General features: G+C 40.2%; 1 protein-coding gene and 1 long non-coding RNA gene across 6 annotated transcripts in view; one reads left to right on the forward strand and one right to left on the reverse strand.

Annotated features, from left to right (window-relative positions):
• Nucleotides 1-5,079, reverse strand: part of RFX8 (regulatory factor X8) — a 33,870-nt gene extending 28,791 nt beyond the window's left edge. For 2 of the 4 annotated variants that reach the window (XM_064646325.1, XM_064646324.1), the window contains exons 1-2: nucleotides 4,943-5,078; nucleotides 1,596-1,719 (exon numbers count right to left, since the gene is read on the reverse strand). In XM_064646325.1, coding sequence (XP_064502395.1) covers nucleotides 1,596-1,719; nucleotides 4,943-5,034 — 216 coding nt within the window. In that variant the 5' untranslated portion in view covers nucleotides 5,035-5,078. Of the gene's footprint in view, nucleotides 1-1,595; nucleotides 1,720-4,942 lie in introns of all 4 variants that reach the window. The other 2 variants (XM_064646323.1, XM_064646326.1) reach the window with 1 other exon arrangement.
• Nucleotides 5,080-5,122: 43 nt separating this feature from the next.
• On the forward strand, nucleotides 5,123-20,796 carry LOC135410047 (uncharacterized). Of its 2 annotated transcripts, XR_010428498.1 has the most exons (4): nucleotides 5,123-5,255; nucleotides 8,462-8,582; nucleotides 15,190-15,385; nucleotides 20,248-20,796. It is a non-coding gene; the product is annotated as an uncharacterized LOC135410047 (long non-coding RNA). The 2 variants fall into 2 exon arrangements; XR_010428497.1 differs by lacking the exon at nucleotides 15,190-15,385 and having other exon boundaries at nucleotides 5,129-5,255.
• Nucleotides 20,797-21,878: the final 1,082 nt, after the last annotated feature.

Genomic DNA, 21,878 nt, shown 5'->3' on the forward strand with positions numbered 1-21,878 from the left:
TACCTGAAAGTGTATAGGCAGAATGAGATTAATCTTGCCTACGTGGCTACAAGGCAGAGATATCTAAGCTCGTCACTATAGACTTGGTAGTCAATGGAGAAAAACAGGCAGTTCTGAGGCACATTTCATCTGAGCGGACTGAGATGATTGTTTTTGTGTGAAAGGGAACATACGTAACTGCCGCGGTCCGAAGGGGGGATGGGACCTTGGCACCGCACGGGTCCGGGACACGAGGGAGGGTGCAAGTCGAATCCCTTATTCACGTGTGTATGCAGTCTTTTATCAGCTCGGGAGGGGAATGGGCCAGAACACAGGGCGGAGCATGAGACAGACAAGCAGGGGGACAAACCAGGATAGGGACACGGGCAAAAGGGGGAGAAGTGGGGGAAGCAGGGAGCAGGCAAACTCGTGGCAAGCCTGGGCATGTCCAGGCTGTGCACTGTGTAGTGTGAATACAATGAAACCACATAATAACAGTAAAGTCCATATAATAACTGTAAGGTCCATATAATAAAATCCTGTCAATTGCTGTATGTTTTTCTCCACGCCTGGAACTGTTCCCATCACATGTAACTACTTTTTTCTCTCCATTGGCTACCAAGAGATTTTTAAGGTGACCAGCTTCATGGCAGATGTCTACACTGAGCCAGGCAAATTCTACCCATGGTCTTAGCTGATGATCCATTCAGCTATGGTAATAAATCACACTGGATCACACACTCAAATCTTAATTTTCAGTAAAAGTGATTTAAATTATCCAGTAAAAAAATTAGATTCAACTGAATTGAGATAAATGATTCCTAAAATGAGGTTATCCACATAAATGAAATTGATTTCAGTTATAACTTGTACTTATATTATTTTGGGCTTGTATTAAAACAGTGCTTAGTAGCTCTTAGTGTGGGAAGTAATAGAATATTATTAGTTAAAAAGAAAGTACTGAACAAAAAGCCTTGAGCAACAAATAATCACAAGGTTTTCTATCTTCCTTACTTAGATAAAAAATGTTGAATAGCTACAGGTGTTTGTTGCAACTGAGATTTCTAACTGGTAATTGCTCTGTGGGTTGCATCAACCTCCATATAGTAGAAGAGTGGAACTCTTAGAAGGAAATTCGGTTTTACATCTGCATTTGTTTTGCTTGGATGTATCTGTGACAACTTTTTAGGGTATGTTTGGAGCGAAATCTCCGCAAGTATAATTTAGGGGGAAGTATAAAATTATGTAACAATGGAAGGTGTCTTTTAAAGAGAGAAGAATCAACTCCTTGGGATGAGTTGTTTAACCTTCTGTTAAAAGCAGAAAGCTGGTAAAACTTTCTAAAATACATTGGCAAAAGAAGTCTTTGCTAGTGTAACATATACCAGTTCCCCAAAGAAAATAAACTCGACCACAGACAACCCTCATTTCTCTAGCATAACTGCATCTACACGAGGGCTTACCAGAAATACATTAGAAAACACACAAGCATAATACGTTACATATTCATTCTTCTCTGTTACTTAATCTCATTCGATATGCAGTGTGTATATTTGATGATCAAATTTTCTGTTTAGGCATCCCTGCTTATCTTATGTATCCTGTCTACGCTGTACCTTTCCAAAGGTGGATGGATGTATTTGAATCTTGAAATCTGGATTGCAGGTTTCAATATACAGTTCATGTAGTAGCCGACAGGGTACAGTGCATCCTCCACACAAGTAGAAATTATCAGCCAGCCTTTAAAACAAAAACATCAATTGGTTTGTATCAGAATTAGAAGAAAGAGTTGTTAGATTTTCAAGTTCTATTTTCCTTGTTTCCAAGGTATAAGAGAGGTCATGTGAGACTCTGCTATGAAATTAACTTGTTCTCATAATTTTTTAATTAAAAAATATAACTTTGTAATATTATAACATTAACACCAATACAGCCAGTATTAACATTTCTCATATGCATATCTAAAGATCTAACTTTGGTCTTCTAAACAGAAAGGTCTCCACTATACCAAAGACAATAATAGGAGAATTTTTCCACCTGAAATGTGCGATATGGTGATTTGAAATAGAGAGTACACAAACTGTAAAGGACAAAATTCTGTTTTCATACAACCTCACTGATTTTAGGACAAGTTTATTAAGAGAACAGAATTTTAATTTACGGTTACTATGTAACAGAACTGTTAGGACTGAAACAGGTTTAGATGTTTAAATACTCATCCTTTAGCCAAAGCCCTGACTCATCTTACTTATCAGAATGGCCATAGTCAAGTAAATGCAACTACTTGTGTAAATAAGGTGAGGAAGACGTAAACTTGGTTATTTATTAGCCTAAGGTATTACCTTCACTGGGAAAAAAATGACTTTTAATTATGAGATAATGCCAATGGTTTTGATGTCAGAAGATAATAGCCTGCAGTACAAATACAGGAGCAAAGCTGAAAGGAGCAGAGAGATTAATTTTCAAAGCATAACACATTGCTCGTATGACAGTGGTTTTTTACTCTAACTGTACTTCCATTCTACCAAATGATTTACGCATATTTAATTAATTTATCAGCTGAATGCTAGTGCAGCACAGTGCCAGTTACTCACTGTGTCTTTACTGATAATCCAGTTGGTTGGGAAAGAAGACTTTTCATATTCACTGGGTGAGATAAGCCAGTTGGATTTTAAGTCAGCATCCTCTGTTTTATCAGTAGCCTGACTTCAGACAACCCAGTGTTTATCTTTCTGAACTAGCTGTATTGGCAGTAGATAGCAGATAAGGTCTTCAGCAAACTGGCCTGAGCAAGAAGATGGTCACTGTGCTGCCTGACAATGTCTACCTCACCTTTTATTCATGTCTCCTGCCCTTCTTCCACTGAAGAAGGCTTTCTGTCTCCCCTAGACTTTCTTCTCCCCAGCAAAAGATCCCCAAATGCCTCACTAATACCTCCTTGGAAACCACCTTCTCACCCACCAACCCAGGAGCCTGGTACTGTTAAGCACTAGGGCTGAGCTGCACTGGGCTCCCTGCCAGCTCCCAACCACCTCCAGCCCCACCACCCAACAGAAAAGGTTTCACCAATAGACCTGAGCAGGAACCTGCATCCAAAGATAGGGGATCTGCTGCGTTACTGGGGTATTTCCCATCATCAGGCTCAAAGTTAAATGAAATTTATTCTAGATAAGAGTCCTGACTGAGCCCTGCCTCTCAGCAGGAAGAAATGTTGTTTCTTCTAAAGCAACCATCTAAAACCCTTCACAATTAAGCAGTCCCATGGGAGATTAAAGCTTAGTCCAAATTCATCCTTAATATAACACCAAAAGAATCACTGGAAGTGCATCATAAATTAATTCATGCTTCAGTAGCTGGTTTCTGCCAATAGTTTTTCTTCAGCATTTAACTACTTAGCGACAAAATATTTTGGAATTTCCTTTTGTGAATTTATCATCTATTAAACTGCCAGTCTTTTTCAAATAATAAGTTAAACATGTTCTTAGTGCTGACACATAATACAAGAATACTGTCTGTTAGGAAAAAAAATCCACACAGAAAAGAGCACCGTGCTCATCTTCTTGCCTATTAGCCCTGAGGTTTTCAAAACTTGAGTTTTTATGGCATCATCAAACCAAAACTGCTAATAGAGACAAAAAAAAAAATCAAAAGAAAAAAGTGGTAAGGGAGAAAGACTGAGGTTAAACAAAAAGCACACAGCAGAAGACCTCCTCCATTTATCTACTATTTATCCACACTTTGTGTGTGATTTATTATCTGACTGATTTTAGGACCTCACATGGACTCCAGGTTTTTGGGGTTTGCCACCTGTTCTATTCGAACCCTTGGCAGCCAGGCCATTATACAGGTTGGCAAGTCTGCTGTTAAATCATTTCTGGACCAAAATCTAGTTTGCTGTTGACAATGCACCAAATGTAAAATGAAGCTGAGCATTTAAAATTTTTCAAAACATGAAAAGGGGATTCAGAAGGTTGTCATGATGGAAAAAAAAAACATCAGTTCATCATTTCAAGGATTGTTTATGATTCAATTTTATGCTGTGTCTCAAACCTGTTGGATGAATGACCTTGGATGAATCTCTTCCTTCTGTCCTTTTAAAATAGGAATGCTGGCATCTATATCACAGTAAAAACACAGATGAGCTCCCACTGCTCAGGTATTACTGAGAGGGAGAATAAAATGTTTTAGGATTACTTGCTGACAAGTTAAAAGTTTGTTTGTATTTGTTATTACTGTTTCACACAAAGCTTCAACACTACTAGCTGGACTCATCTGTGATTGGGGAAAGTAGAAAAGTATCCCTGGTTTCTCTTTGGCCATCACATGGCAGGTGATGCTCTTCTCAAAGCACAAGAAAATGATGATGACAACCTTACTCCACCACAGAAAGCGTCTCATTAAGGAGTTCAACCATTACCTTCGTCTCAAGAAAGCATAACCTCGGAGAATGTCTAATGCTCAGCATCACACTGAGTGAGTGCCAGTGTCCCACCAGCTGTGTAGCCTTGCAATCGCTCGTGGCACGCTGTAAGAGCCCACCAGTCAGGAGTGGTGCAGCCAGGGAGAGCTCTTGCCAGCTGCCCTGCAGCATCACACCAAGCGGGTGGCAGCCCCGGGGCCAGGTCCCGGCCAGTGGTCAGGCTGACACAAAATCCCGTTTCCCCCGTGTCAAACCACCTTTATATCAGAAAGGCTTGTGGCAGATGGGACTTTCAGGGAAGTTTCCTTGCTTTCTCGGCATCGTTTATGCACCACAGTGATGACGGGTCTTTGCAGCAAACCAGACTCTTGCCCCACGGAACCTCGAGAAACGCTAAAAGCAGGACTCCTGCGCTCCCAGTGGCAAGCCCACCCGGTGGGTCCTGCGAGCCCCCCGGTAAGGGGAGAGCCCAGTCGCGCCACCTCCCCACTCCATCCCCAGCCACGGCCCGCCCCCGGGAGCGGGGCAGGGGGCAACACCCACCACTGGAGGACGGGCAGGTACGTGAGGGAAGTGGGGCCGCAGTAAGCCATCTCGGCGGGCTCCGGGGCGGGCTGTGGCGGGGTGTCGGCCATTGGTGCGGGGCCGGCGGGGCCGGCGGGTAACGGACGGCGGTAACGCCCGGCCCGCGCCGCCCCCGCGCCCGCCCCGCGCCCGCCCCGCCGGCAGCACGGGCCCTCCGAGCATCCCCCCGGGGAGGGCGGCCCTCGGTGCCACCGCCAGCATCCCTGGCAGTCACCGGCATCCCTGGCACCCGCCCCTTTGCCGCCAAATGGGAATTTCACAGGAACTGCAGGTGAGAAAAGGAATTATATGCAAATCGGAAAGAAGTGAGAACGGCCGGTTGTGCGGCTCTGCATCTGAATATCACGTAGTGGCAGGAGAAGGGGTAATGGCTTCAAACTGAGAGTAGGTTTAGACTACGTATTAGGAAAAAAATATTTTTTCTTTCTTTACTATGAGGGTGGCAAAGCACTGAAACAGGTTGCACAGAGAAGTTGTGGATGCCCTATCCATGGAAGGGGTCAATGGATGCCCCATTGTTGGATGGGGCTCGTGGCCCTGCCCATGTCAGGGGTCTTGGAACTACGTGATCTTTAGGATCCCTCCCAACTCCAGCCATTCTGTGATTCCATGATTCTGTGATCACAAGTGCCATCTTATAGGTTTTTCATGCCTTTAAAATGTTACTTTCAGAGTTTTCAACAAGAATACCATAACCTCCCATAATTCATAGAATCATAGAATCAACTGGGTTGGAAAAGACCTCCGAGATCACCAAGTCCAACCCTTGGATCCAACACCACTGTGGTTACTGGATCATGGCACTAGGTGCCACATCCAGTCTCACCTTAAAAACCTCCAGGGACCATGAATCCATCACCTCCTTAGGCAGCCCATTCCAATGTCTGATTACTGTAAAAATTTATTCCTGATATCCAACCTAAACCTCCCCAGGCAGAGCTTGAGACCGTGCCCTCTTGTCCTACTGCTGGTTGCCTGGGAGAAGAGACCAACACCCATCTGGCTACAACCTTCTTTCAGGTAGTTGTAGAGAGTGATGAGGTCTCCTCTGAGCCTCCTTTTCTCCAGGCTGAACAACCCCAGCTCCCTCAGCCTCTCCTCATAGGACTTGTGCTCAAGTCCCTTCACCAGCCTCACTGCTCTTCTCTGGACCTGCTCCAGCACCTCAATATCCTTCCTGAACTGAGGGGCCCACAACTGGACACAGTACTTGAGATGTGGCCTCACCAGGGCTGAGTACAGAGGAAGAATCACTTCCCCGGTCCTGTTGGCCACACTGTTCCTGATCCAGGCCAGGATGCCATTGGCCTTCTTGACCACCTGGGCACACTGCTGGCTCATGTTCAGCTTCCTGTGTATCCAAACTCCCAGGTCCCTTTCTGCCTGGCTGCTCTCCAGCCACTCTGTGCCCAGCCTGTAGCACTGCAGGGAGTTGTTGTGGCCACAGTGCAGGACCCGGCACTTGGCCTTGTTGCACCTCATCCCGTTGGAATCAGACCATCTCTCCAGCTTGTCCAGGTCTCTCTGAAGAAAATAGTTTAATTTCTCTTTGATGCAGATAGATGAAAGGTCTGTCTGCTCTGCTGAAACCCTGTAAGCACTTTTCCATTGCAAGTATCCACTATGCAAAATGAGCTTTGCTGCCATGTGACTGATGAACATAAATTATGTATGGCTGGAGCATCTAAAAGCTTACTAGTGGATGGCTTTGGGTTACATCAGAGCTCAGCTTCTCAGAAACTCCCACGGCTCCCTCCTGTTAATTAACTTCCTGAAAGCCTGCATATGAGACAGACTGGCTTGCTTGCTTTGTAATGACAAGATGACCAAAGCCAACACGTCAGTAGGCAGCAGTATTAAAGCGGGAAGGAGGGGATGGACACGGACTTGGGGTCACAATACCAGGAAAGGGAATTTAGGGAAGAAGATTGCTGGTTTTCTAGTGCCTCAAAGTAGCTTGCTTTTGAGGAGCAGTGCACACAGATATCATGTATAATACATGTTGCTCTTAATCTGTGAAGCCTCATGCTGTGTTGAAAACCATATGGGAAGATGCTGTTCACTCAAGGGCCCCTGAACCAAAGCCTTTAAAATTATTTCTGCCCAAAGCACAGGTTAGTATACGCACTGTAACCAATACAATCTGTCACCAATAATTGTACTTAATAACTGATTGTGTAAGCTTCCCTCAGGAGATGCAGTTCTTGTTTTTTTATGTCCACGGTCTACTGATCCCCTCTGTGGGACATTTAACTTACACAGCAGATACTCCTGCAAATACTGTAAAGTGAAAGCTTTTTCAGGTTAAACTAGCTATTGTAAGAATGGGCAGCAGTGATATTGCAGCAACTGTAAGACTTGTGTGGTGTTGTCATCCAAGTACTCACAGAGCTTCTGTGCTGGGGCTTGCAGTAGATACTGCCTGACACGCTCATGTCCAATTCGGGTGTGCCTGTCCATACTGCACTGAGAGCAGTCTCCTCCACTTAATCCACCTGAGGAACAGGAAAACTCAGCTCCAGTTTCCAACAACTGGATTGCTTATATGTTTGCAAGTGCTTCTGAGTCCTGGTCATAGTTCTCAGGGGTCATGACCAACAACTGACTTTTTGGGACTATCTGAAACTACAAAGTTAGTGAAGCTCCCTAGGCCTGATGCCTGAGCAGGAAAAAAAGACCCAAAAAACATTTACAACTTATCTAAAACTGAAAAATGATAAATGGACTATTTCTGTGGTAACAGATTAAAACAAAGGAAGTCACACAGATCAGAAATTCCCTGGACTACACCTAATACTCCGAAAGGTCTTGATGAGAGGAAGCAAAAGATGCACAAAAAACCTGTCCAGTTACTGTTGATGGCTTGAGAGATATAAATAAGGTCACAGAACTTTTCTTGCCCAATTTCCAGATAATGAGATGGATAGATCTGTGTACTGTTCAAATCTTGACACTACTTTTATTTGATTAGGCTCTTCCCATTTTTTTCAGAAAATGACTCTTTAACCTTTCAGATAATTCTAACACTTGCTTTTTTGGGGAGGGCGGGGAGGGAAGAGGGCAGAGATGGAAGGGAAATTCTGACTTGAAATGCCAGACTGCTAGTAGAATTTGATTTAAAACCTGAAATCTGCTTCTTCAATTTAATCCAGTCAGATTGGGCTGGGTGGATGTACATTAGGTCAAGGTGTAGAAAGTCTTTATTCTTGCATAAGTTGAAAGTTGCAAAGCTCTTTATTGCTGTCACGGACATACTCCTTGTGCAAAATTAAAGAGTATTTAATGAACATGCACTTTGACTGAAAATAAGTTGGACCTAAAATTAGAAGTATGGTTGAACTGATTAAAGAGGTGCTAAAGAAGCTCCCTTCCTCTGACTTTTATCCATAACTAGCACAAATTTAAACCAAACTCTGAGGTAACAAACATCTCCAAAACATTGTAAGGAGTGTCTATAGCATAAAATTGCCTCTTCAGATTACTGCCTCTGCTCAGCCCCCCATTCAAGAGAGGATTTGGATACCTTGTGAGAGTTGGATGGCTTGTGAGGTAAACAGATCATGTAAGAGCTTTTGCTGCTGACAGCTGTTCTGTAAAGGTAAGTGCTGATGTCTCTCAGATATTTACAGTTTTTTAAAATAAGTGCTTTATAAGATTTTTAATGCTTAAGCTAAAGTATGTATGAAACAGTCATGAAGGCAAGTGAATCCACTACAGCTTCCACTACCAGCAGCAAAGAAAATATGTGACTGTAGTAAATTGTATTTTCCTCTAGAGTTGAAAAGAACTCTGTGGTATTTATTTCATTTATTCTCATGTAGAAAGGAATGGGTAAAAGAGGTTGAAAAGTCAAATCAAAAACCCAAATCTTTCCCTGACACCACCAAACCAAGGTCCCGGAGAAGCATACCATTATATTTTCAATATGAAAAGTTAAAAGAATTGGGTCAGTGTTAGTTTAAGAGTCCTGGTGGACCAAGGTAAACATCCCTATTTGGGAAATGAACCAGTACATTTTATTGGTTTGGCTTTTGTTTGGTTTTTTTTTGTCTCTACTAGTTGACCTACCAGGGACAAAATTGCATATGTGCAAAGGTTTACTCTTTTTCCTTTCTTCAAGATCTGAATAATGCCAATGACCAGGCATTACCTCAAACCGATCAGCTTACTGTGAGTAGAGATGTTCAGAGTCCTAGTTATCTTTCAAACTTTAGTTTAAAATATATCACTTGAAAGAATTAAAAAAATACAAAAGGTTATATCCGGTTGCGTCACAACGTTTGAAGCAGCAGCAAAACCAAAACAGGATTGCAACCACCTTCTCCTTAAATATAATGCTTTGACATTATAGGAAACTGTCCTTCACAAGCCACACTCTTTGACATGAATGCACATGAGGAAGAAGAAGGCTCCTCTCCTAAGTGCCTATGGCATGTGAACTCTTTTGCAGATGAAAATCCAGTTCAGCAAAGCTTGTCAGCATGTGTGTAAGACTGCTTCATTTCAGCAAAGCATTTATGAATGCACTTACATTTAAACATGTACTTAGCTGAATTGTTTTGGTGAGTGGGGATTGATGGCTGAATTGAGGCATTAAACATTAATGATGGAGCTGGAAACACAAAATAGTATGTAAATTGGGATGTGTCATGTTGGGACTAGAACAAACTGATTCAAACACTGCAATCATTGCATGATTAAGATCTCTTGAAAGATGTGAAGCCATTAGAAAGTCTTAGAACCTGGTGACTTGAGAAGGGGCACAATCACTGCCAGTCATTCAGTCCTCACCTCATCTTATCTCAAATCACTTTGGAGTGTTTGGTGGGGAGACTGGGTGGAAATCTCTTCCACTTAGAAACTGAAACACTTAAATTTCTGTTGGTACAACATTAATTCTAGATGTTGCCCAGGACACTGTCATCTATTGATCTCCTTTTAATCAGGATGAAAAATGAATTCTTTGACTTCTTTTGGTCCAGCCACAGGTGGTAGCAGGGTCTATCTGAGCAGCTCTGTCCCTCTAGTCTGTAGAGATTCTGATGTGAATACTTCCCATGGAGCCCTGCTGGTCACCCTTTGTGCTCCTGTACAGGCAGTGCCTCTAGAAAGGTGACCATGGAGCTGAGGACTGTTGTTTCCACGATATGCTGATGATACCTGCTCTTTATATTTCCCTCCCTTTAGACCTGCTCAGGGCATCCAAACACTTTAGAAAGTGAGTTGTGAAGATGGAGATATGGATAAAAGCCTATCTGTCCAGAAGACACTGAGCTAATGCTTGCAGAAGAAAGAAACTGCTTTATTTCTGCTTGACAGAAGATGCTGTATTTGGTCCTCCAAGTATAAGTAGTAATATATTATGCTTCCCAGATACATTCTTTTTGTGGTTTTGTTTTCTACATTTTGGATGCATGCTTTCTGTTAAGTTATCTTTCTGTTTATTGGACAATCTGTTATTATAGCTGTGCTATAAACTCTGAAACACTGATGCTAGTTTTGCATGTTACAGTAATTTGAACAGAAACAAAGTATTTTTTTTTTTCTGTACAATAAAAGCAGTGGTGCATCATACAGAGAAGCTCTCCCTATCTCGGGACCTAGTGGATCAAACATCAGCTCTGACATGAGGTCCTGTGCCTGATTTGCAGACCACATGCAAATGCCCCTGGACTGTATTTGAGCATCAGGAATGTTTTCACAGTGGATCAATTAGTTTTGTAGGAAGGAAAGGCACTAAGGGCAGCTTTGAAATATGCTCAAGGTAAAGTCCAGCCACAAAACTTTTGAAAAGAGAGAAAACATCTCCCTCTTCCACCAGCATAAATACAAATTTTACAGAGAAAAGAGATGCTTGCTTTATGGGGCTTTTTTAAATTAAAATAACAGGTAAAAATGTTTCACTTAAATAGCTACATTAATCAATAATTTTCTTGAAATTATTTGTTGAAAGATTCAGCATAAGTTTGACATAAGTAAATGACAATGCAGTTAACAATCTCCTCTGAAAGTAACTTTTATTGTAACAAATAGAAATCCTGTCTCTATAGTTCTTTGAAGGTAAAGTGTGTGTTACATGAGTGATGTAGTTTTATTTATGTAGTTTTACTTTTTTTTTATTTCCAACCTTTTGAATATCTTAGACCAAAGTGGCACGTGAAAGAAATATTTTCTGTGTATACTGTCAGGGGTGAGATAATTAAAACTGTATACAGTCCTGTATTCCTATTATTCTTTTAAAAATCTTGTTTTATCCTTCAGTCTAGAAAATGAAGCAGGAGATAGCCTGATTTATGCCTTGCTTATAGTTACATAACTGATATTCTCATATAATATTTTATCTCAGATTACCAATAGATTCAAGAGAGAGAGAAAACACCCTAACAGACTTAATAAGCCTTACCCTATAATCACTGTAGGAACAACGAAACCTGAAGTACCAGGACCCATCAGAGTTGTTCAGATCCACCAGGACCCTGCTTTGAGCAGGGAAGTGAACTAGACAACCTCCAGACATTCCTGACAACCTAATTTATTCCATGATTGCTGCATGGTCTCTTTCTTAATTGAATCTGAAGCATTTGTGACTTGTCTATGTTTGGCTTTTGTTCAAATAAGTAGAACATTCATTTATGTTGCTAACAGTAGCATTGCTCTAGCTGCAGCAGTGTAATATATAGCCAAGACAAAATTTTTATAAAAAATATTATCTTTTCCTTGGGTGAGTTGATGCAGCTAGATTACATATAGATACTGTGGGCCCACACAGATTGTGTTGGATCTGAAGCTAGCAGCAAACACGTGCCTGATAGAGGTTGGGAGTGATTACTCTGGTAGAATGAAATTGTGTTTCTTTTTCCCAATTTAGCAAATTAGAGTAGACTGGTATGGTTTATAAGGACAAGATGTCTGCTATATCAATTGACACACCCTGTTTCCATTGGAATAAATTACAAAATCAACCTTTGTGAAACCTTGGATACAAAATTCCCCTTTGAGGCGCTTGAGTGTTTATACTCTGACCTCACATCTTTGCATTGACACGAAGGAACTCTGGGTGGTTGGATTATGGGTTTCTGGACTGATCAACATCCTTGATTTATGGTCCTGATTTGCAATCCTGATTTTGAACTACACTCCATCATTTCTGACGCTTACAAATACATTCCTTCCTGCTAAGTGCTCCTCAGATGGCTTACAGAAGTATTTCCACCACTGCATACTTCTTATTTTGACTCTGTGCTATTTGTAACATGGGACTGGCCCTCTGGTTGGTACTGTTGGGAGTTTTGCACAAGCAAGGACTAGAGCTGAGTGAATACATACCCTAAATATTTATTTGCATTCAAAAGGGAGCTTATATTTAACTGTGGTTGTAAGCCTTTCATATTTATTTTCTATGAATATGCGATCAAGCGACCTTTACTAGCATAATACTTGTCTGAGAATTTCTATGTGATTTACTCATGGGAGGCAAACATTTAATTCAAATGTTGGGTCACCAAAAGGCAGATCAGAATTTTCTATTGACCTTGTTTTGATTACTTATTAAAATTAAATGTTATGATCCTTGCGGATAAAGGAAAGAAAAATTATGCACTATTATAGTCAGTGGCACAATAAACACTCACATTCTACTTGTTAATTTAAAAAACTGTATCAATATAGGTCAAAAGATATATGGGGCATAAATTAATTTTGCTTGACTTATTGCAGAAGATACATTTGCAGTTGAAAATTTCAATCGGCTTACAAAGTTCAGAAATGCGATGATCTGCAGACCTACAATTATTCGCTGAAGTATTTCATTAACAATTTTATAACAAGCACATTTTAAATATGATCTGCAGATCTACAAGTGATTCAACGTAAAATATGCCAAAGAAAATCTTCTAGTAAGAACAGCATGTGTGAGTTAGAGATACAAGATGTGGTTGCTTAGTTACTAATCAGGAGTCCACCTGGAGAGCACAGAGCCTCTGCACTTCAGAGTATGGAGATAGGTTTTGCCCTTTGTTTTTGTCTGGCACTACTGCTGAATGTTAAAATCTAAAATGTGTAACCAGGCAATTTTAATGGACAGTGACTCCACTCTGGCGACCTCATTGCTACTGCAGCCAGTGGCAGTGTGACCATCCTTCCATCAGGGAAGATAGAACCATGGCAAAAATTATAGCCAAAACTTCATTTGAAGAGACATTTTAGAGAATGTACCTTGGATATTTTTCTCTCAAATGCCATCCTACTGCACTCAGATAGACAAATCACAAAGCTTTGTTATCTGTTTTAGTATTTTCAATATATCCTTGGATTATTTTTAATAATAATAGGGTTCATAAAACCCTAAAAAATCATTAACCAATAGTATTTAAAATTATTTTTCCCTTGAATCTCATTCTTGACAGAAATGGTGTTTAACAAGATTCTGCGAAGTTTCTGCAGTTTGCCAAAATTTGTTTTTAAAAGAAAATATACTTTCTACTGCTGCTTTTGAGTTCAGACAAGCTTAGTAACTTCCAGAAGATATGAAAATGGAAAGCTGTCAGACTAGTCATAATAAAATTTCTCTGGGAGTGGGGATGGTTCTTGAGAATTTCTTAGTCTACAATGTTCCGCATGCAAGTGACAGAGGTTCAGCTTGCTGCATGTTTCAAACTTGCAGTAATACTTACTGTCTCCCCAAAATGCAGTCTTATTTTGAAAATGTAACTGAATTATTTTTGCCAAAAATGTGGAGATAAATTATTAATAGCAAATGCATATTGCTGATTTTTTTTTCTGTTTAGCCAAAATGCATTTTTACACAACTACACTTATGACCAAATAATTTCTCTCATTACTTGTTGTAATATACCTTTTTGTGAATATAGAAATGTTGTAAAATTCAACCCGCACAAAATAATTTGGTTCTGAATTTAAAACTTTTTTAAACTTTTGGAACTGATTATAAGAAACTTTAAGAATTCAGTGCAAGACAAATCGTTCCTCTTCATCATCTTCATATTTGTCTGTTTAACAAGTTTAAAATTCCGAATGGGGATTCCTAACCTGCTGTACAAAAGAAACTTATTTTTCCAAACATGCTGTATAATAAGGAAAACCTAGGCAAAATTTAAAGATTTGCTCACTTTTAAGGTACAGTCCTGTATCTTGCAGATATGTCTTACTATTTCAGTGCATTCAAATATGATAAAATAACATCTGTATTACAATTCTGAAATGTTTTTGACAGATGACAAAAATTAGTTGAAAAAGTTGAAGAATCAGTTGAAGAATCTCAGCTATACAACTTTCAAGATGCTTAATTTTATCTGAGTTCTTCTTTATGTTATGCAATGAGCTGGGCAATTACTCATCCGTTAGAGTTCCTATTATTGAATACCATAGCCTCAAAATTAAAAATTCATAAATTATGCTATATTTTTAAAATTCAAATGTTCAATTTCACTGTATATTTTAAATTTTCAAATATTTATAATGTATTTTCACCGCTGTCTTGAAAATAATCAGAAATACAATAGATTATTCCCCTCTTCAACTGTGCAAGAATAATTTCCATAATTTGAAGCCTTAGGGGCCATAGGGAAAAATATTTTTAAATCAAATCTTTAATGGTTTTCATGATTGAAAGAAATGCTAACATATTGTTGGGAATGCATAAAATTTTTGTTTTGGAAGATACACAGTTTTGACTAAGAGTGTATCTTGGAAAACAGCATGATTTAATTTGCCATTAGAGTCAAGTGATCTACATGAATTACTTAGATAATCTTATGACATACTTTTTTATGCTTCTGCAGCTGTCATCTTGTCTTTTTCCAATTTTCATATTTCTTAGCTACAAAGCAGATCTCAAACACTTCGTAGAAGTTACCGTGGAATTATTTTATCACTCACACCATTTATATGCATTAGTGTACTGAAGGATGCAACTAGTTAACAAACCTGTGCACAAATTGCAGTAAGTGTTGTATCGAGCTATGTACAGTAATTTCTTGACAAATTCTAGAAAGTACAGAACATCTTTTTAGAGTTTGCATCTTAATGGCAGATCACTGTCACAGTTATGGCCACAGTTTGTAGAAATGTAGCTTGATCAAGTAAAAATACATAAATAATACATAAAGCCCACCTTACTGTGGCATTACTTGCCCATGCAATACCAATTTTTCATGCCTAAAACTCAGATGCTGTTTTCCTTACAGTTAATATTTACCTATGTGAAAATGCACGGGAAGGACCTCTGGCCATAATCTGACTCCCTACTGACATGGGAGGTGGAGGTATGCATCTGCATCCCCTTGTTTTCTTCCCCATTGCGTGGAGGCACAGAAGGCAGACTGGCCAGGATAGGGTCACTCCAGCAGCTGAACAAGTAAGGGACCATGAAGTACCTGGCAGGTGAGCCTCAGCTGCTCCAGAGAAGTGAATATTCATAAGTCTTTCTTCTCTGACCTTTGGCTTACTCTCACGGGTTCTTTCATTTCAATTTTAATTAGAGGCTATGGTAAAGGGGCATATCCACCCCAGTTTTTCTGAAGGAATCTTCCAGTCTTGAAACCCTCAACCACCTGTTGCCATCCAAATTACTTTTCCCTCACCTCTCTCCTATTTCATCTTGGGGCTTCCTTCAGCTGCCCTCTTTCATTAGCAGTTCCTATCATACAAGCAGCATAATACAACAAAACCATATCAAGATGAAACCTCCTTTCATACAGGCTGCTGAATCCTGGCTGGGAATTAACAAGAACATACAGTAAGGGTTCTCCTGAGCAAAACCTGGTAACAGCAGGCTACCCTGATCAGTTGAAACACTGAAAAATTGGATTGAAACACACATGAAGCCATTGGCAGTCGTGTTATTTCTTCATCTTCACCTTAGCTGGGTTAAAAGAGTTCAAGTGATGGTCAGAGCAATGTCATATTTTAACAGTCAAAAAACAAAGCCACATTTGCAGTTCTTACTTCAGGTGAGCACAGTCTTAGAATTACATAAAAAGACAAATGTTTGGGGTTTTTTAATGCTGTGATTAATTATTGTTGAAATGTTAATTTTCTTTTGGCCAAATTCTACTTTTAAAATGAGATTTAATCCAGAGTTACTGTGGTTAGTGTTACTCTGTACAGGTTTGGTTGATTGCTTCAGTTTTCTTCTTGCTCATGCAAAAATTAATGCAATAAGACATGACTCTTAAATTAAAGAGTGGATTATCACCTTCAGGGAGAAGTCAAAGGATTTAGGAAGAACCTCAAATAAGGAATGGATGAACACATTAATGACAAAGGGGTTAGCATTCACTGTCTGCTCGGTTGAAAGAGAGGAAGATCATTTGAGTGTGTGTACGACAAAGCTTTTTCAGTTTCCGGAAACCAAATTTATTAACTATTAGTCTATGCTAAAAACCCTTAGCCCTTTGATAAAAGGTTGGGAAATAAAATGTGCATGTTAAATATAAAGTAATTTTTCATTATTAGTAGTATTATTAAATGTGGTATTTTGCCCTGTTTGTTTTTGTTGGGTAGGTAGCTGCTCATGTTCTGCCAGTTAATCCTGTTCTTTTGTGTATTTTAATTATAAAGCACCAAATAATGTGGTGACTGCTTCTAATAAATTAAAAATACCTAGATAAATAGAGAGGTGGTGTTGTCTATTAGGCACAATATGCAGGTTTGGTTAAAAACAGTAAAGTCTGTTTGAGCTATCAAAGGAGCTTCTGCAGCTTAACAGAGATATAAGACATTTGCTTTCAGCTCTAGCAGAAATGCCTGAAGCATACGGACCTGGGAAGTTCTGTTCATGGCCAGAAATAATCACCTCACACAACATCAGATTTTGTCTGTTCAGCCAGCATAAATACTGTTGTGAATTCTACATGTGACAGTGAAAAGCATTTTGCAGACTTGTGAAATTTTTACCTTTTCAGCTCAGTGTGGTTCAACCACACTCGTTGTAGCTCGGAAAAGAACAAGCTACTTGGGCATTTCCCCAAAAGCAGTTGGTTCATATGCCTCCAAAACAGAGAGGATAAAATGCTGAGGCTGTGGCCAGTTTCAATGCTTGCCTCATCAGTGGTGCACCAGTCACCCTGCAAAGCCAATGAAACGTAGCTTTTAGTCACAGGTGCTTACACTAACTTCTGATAGTCTGAAACAGCTGGAACTTGCCTTGATTTTTTAAGCAAGCCCTTGTAATAGTCCTTATGTTAGTACACAGAGCTCAGCAACTCTTAGAGGCTGGGTTTAACCAGCACTTCTGGGTAAGATCTCAGCAAAATTTGGATTGTTTCATGTATGAGCCCATATGGAAACTGAGATCTTTAGAAACACTTGTCATCATTATCTAAGTGGGACTTTATCATTCTACATCATTGTAACCTTTCTGGGGACCTCATCATTGGTGAAAGTACTGAGCTGGGGAGAAAAAAGGATCGGGAGATGTACTACAGTAACCCCTTATTAGTGAATGAATGCACACTCATGCATACTTCAGCTATCTGCTTTGATATCCAAATACAATAGAGCTATAGACTAGGCTCAGAATTTGACCTTCAATATCTTACTGCCACGGCATTTATTCGTCAACTGGTTTCTTTAGTCTTAGGCTCTTTTTGTGCTAAGTACTGCAGGAATCTGGTAACCCCTGCTGTGCCGGAGGAGATTGTCCCTGTAGAGTGACAATGGTGTAAAACTGGCAAACCTGAGCCTGACATGTAATGACATTGCCTGCTAATCCTTCTTCATCAACAGAATCCAAGCTTTACTAAACTGCTTTAGTGATGGGATAATGTTTACTTCTGTCTGTCAAGGCCTCCTTTTCAATGGAGGTATAAAAGGGATCTTATAAAATCTATTCCCTCTTGGTCATGAAATATTTTATTATGTTGTGGCACACAGGTTGTACAGCTGAGAGCATAACAATTTGTGCACAGAACTACCTCAGAAAAAAACATTTCTGCTGCTCTTCTGCACATTCCTATCTGCCTTTTATATCACTGTTTATATTTGATATGAAATACATCCTTCTGCATGCTGGTTGTAGTTCAAAGATTATTTGAAGGGAGTATCTCTTGAGGGTCATTTTGCTTGCTCAAGCCTTTGTAGTACTTGAAATGCAAAGATTTATGGTTTTTTTGCTCTGTCCCTCACGTACATATATATACATATATGTATCTATTTCAAATTGGCTGACTAAAGTAACCAGTACAGAGGAATCCCCATCCTAAGAACAGTATCTTCAGCTGTATTCATAGCTTCAGTCAACACTTTTGTTTTGAGACCAGAATATAAACACAAAATTAAGGAGCAGGAAGTATTTTTTTTCTTGCTTTCAAAAAAGTATACTGACCTGTGTTCCTTTACTGCATACTGAGAGCCCAGCCACCTATAGAACATGATACCACAGCTTTGAGCACAAGAAATTAATTCAGTAAAAACAAGGCCCTGGTGACTCTATGATCAATTCTCTTGATCCCTTCCCCTTTAACAGTAGCGATAAAATGAGGATGTATTTTGGGAGTCTGCATAGAACTGGACCAGATACCCAGGGTTTTAAAAAGAGAAAAGAGCACTCCCCTTTTACGTAACAATCTAAAACTGTTTTAACATCTCTGAATGGTTTCTCCGTCCTCTGCCAAATGATTTTCAGATTGCAAGTGGTTACCTTTTCTTGTGCCTTTTGGTCACACCTGCATTGACATTATACAGCAGCACATGTGAAAAAAACTTTGTCACCATACCTTAACATCACATGTATTTAAGCACAGCACTGGCTGTGCTCTTTTAGTGTGTTTTATTGAAATCCATGCACTGAACATCATGACAACTGTACCATGAGTGATGTGCTTTCTCTCCCATCCCTTCCCCAAGCTGCAAGTCACACCTACAGTGCACTTCTTTGTTTTGGCAGAAGTTTCGTTTTAAATGCACATGCTGCTATTTATATACAGTAGAAAAAGTGAGGGTTAAAGCAGAGGTCTTGCACTTGACACAAGAGATGCAGGCTTGTAATGTTCATAGTCTCTAGGGGAGTTCATTCCCCATAAGATGAGGTTTGCCACTATGAGAAGTTCTCTTCCAAGTGAGGAGCAAAGCTGGTCATCACAGTCTTTGCACAGGAACTTGAAATTAATTTGGGACCCACACCACTGCATTGGAGACAATAGACTTGGGCTGGACACAACATTATATGAAAACACTAAGAAGGTACTTGTCCTAATCTGTTCTGGTAAGAAGGAATGTTGCAGCCTTGTACTTGCTGGAATTTCCTAAGGGCTCATGACTTCTTGCTCATATACATGGCACTGTTTTAGTCTAGACAAGAGTTGACAAAAGCTTGTATAATGGGGAACAGGTCATCATCTGTTAGAATAGGGAGGAAGTGTCCTGGAACTGAAAATGGTGGGGTGTGGTAGGAAGCAAGAGCTTCTCATCTGTCAGGAGCCCTGGAGCTCTGCAAGTAGCTGACCCACTGTGCCAGTTGTGGTTTGGTAATTTCAACCAAAGTCTACAGGAAAGTCCCTGGAGCTCTTCCCTTCACACAATACTGTAACATCTTTCTATTATAGGACTCACTTGTAACTAACTCCATTTGCTCTGCTCAAGACTTGGGAATAAGCTGATGGCAATGATACTGTTGTGGAGAACTATAATAATTTTATGTAAATGACATACTGCTGACATACAAGTCCAGTTTGGTAGTGTCCACATATGGGACTGGATAAAGCTGTAAAGTGCACTGGCTTTTGGGGGACCACAAAAAAAAAATAGGGCCAAATGACAGAGGTGCAGTTTCACACCAATACACAGATGATGCATCTTGCAGGGAACAGCTTATACTATTTTGGTGCAACCAGGACTCTTGTTACTTCCCTAAGTTAGAGTAACAGCATCTCATTGCTGACAGTATCAGCAGACTCACAGAGGAGAGGAATGGTTGTCTGCTTAAAAGGTACTGATGGAAACCGATTTAACTACACAAGAGTGGCCATTCTGTGACTCTTGTGAACAGCCTGACACTGTTCCTATGTTGGGTTATATCATATGACAGACTTCAAGGCTGTGCCAACATAAGGCTGCTGAGTAATTGGCTTCTTGGTTGCAGGAGGAATGCTGCCAGCTGAGGTTTCCTAGGTTAGGCTGACTTAGAATCTAAACTGTTTCTATCCTATGTATTGTCTTGAATCCAGACTAGGGCAAAGTTAGGACCCAATTTCTGTTAGATGAGCCTGTAGATGACTTCTGACTAACTTCTTTCATTTGTTTAGGTGTGAAAATCTTGATGCTCTGCATTAGCTCGATAGAAAGGATGTACCCAAATTGACTACATTACTCTGTGCTTCAAGAGCAAAGGCAAGATTTCTTCTTCAACACTGCATTGCCAGTCCTGGTTGTCAGTGGTGCCAGTTCTCCTTCACCCATGGGAAGAAGAGACAGGGAGAAGGACCAAAGTTTTGCAAAACTACAAGGATTCACTACTGCCTCCAGTGGGGATGGTGGTATGTAGGTTGGCCTGGCTAGAATCAATTACCGTAGCTCCAGTATCACAAGGAGCATGGAAAGAGAAAAACTGGCCTTAAAAACCAGTTGCACAAAGAAGCAAATCTGTAGAAGACACTGCCAAGGAGTGAAAGCAAACCTCAGCAGGCTTGTTGTGCCTGGGAGTTGTCCTTGAGGAAAAAAAATGTATTCATACATCATATTGGACATTTTCAAGCTGGATTTGTCATTGCCCCCATGAAGTGGCTCTACTTGTGAAATAGGTCCCTCCCCTTCCCCACTCATATGAAATATAATGGATAAGCAATCAAAACTCATGTGGCATACAGAGAAATGCATTAGTTAAGTTGTGCTTTCTGAAGGAATCAAATGACCATGTGGTTACATCATGAGGGTGTAATCAAAGGGGTACAGTGATGGTACTGCTCCACAGCCATCTTCAAAGGGAGCTTTTTTGGCTGGGATTTCTACCTCAGTCTCAACTTACTTTTTCCTAAAAGGGATGACAGCTCTGCAGAATGCTGAGTGACTCCTATGACCATTAAATGACATTTTTCCAGACAGTTATAATAAATAACATTTACTGTTAAAACACACGACAAAAACACTATTACATTTTCTGCTGTGTTTTGAAATACATGCCTTTCTACAGTTCATGATCAAATCTGGCTAAAAGACCCCAGAATGAAGCTTTTGTGATCAGACTGCTATGCTGTAAACTGAAATAAAAAGAAGCATCTTCTTTGTCAAGGTGGTTTAAAGTTGCCACAGTCAAAAGTCAAAACTTCCGCATAATCTGAGATGACCAAGAGTATTTGTACAATGTAATGCTTGGTGACAAAAAACCCTTCAGAAAAGCCATCAGTCAAAATTAATTCAAAAGTGATCACATAATATTTTTTCTTTAATTCTGGATGTCAGGATCTCTCATAAATGATCAGATAGGTGACTTGCTGGATGAATAGATCAAGTTCTGCGTATTCAGAAAATAGGCAGTAATTCAGTCAAGATTTCTTTTAAGAAAAGCACAATATTTGGCTGACCCTGTGAAATTTGCCCCTCTGCTTAGGCCCTCACCTGCACCAGCACACTTCAGCTTACAGTCCTCTCAGTGTGTGCCACGATCAGTGCTGGCCAGTGAAATGATCCAATTTAATCCTCAAAGTTAGCAAGTGAGTTGGTGCAGAGGAAAAGGCACTAACCTCTAAGGAATGGATAAGAACAAGCCCTGTGTACATGTATAACGTCCTAGCCCGGTGCACAGTTGAGGCTAGAGTTTTGTGGAATTCCCCCTCCTGCTGTATTTATTAATTAGATGGTGGCAGGAACTCCCCCGGCTGCTGAGCCTTGGTCATCAACACTGCTCATTTGTTGAATGGTGCCTGGCCTGAGGGTTTGG

Source organism: Pseudopipra pipra, chromosome 2 (genome assembly GCF_036250125.1).
Source record: "Pseudopipra pipra isolate bDixPip1 chromosome 2, bDixPip1.hap1, whole genome shotgun sequence".
NCBI classification, from domain to species: Eukaryota; Metazoa; Chordata; class Aves; order Passeriformes; family Pipridae; genus Pseudopipra; species Pseudopipra pipra.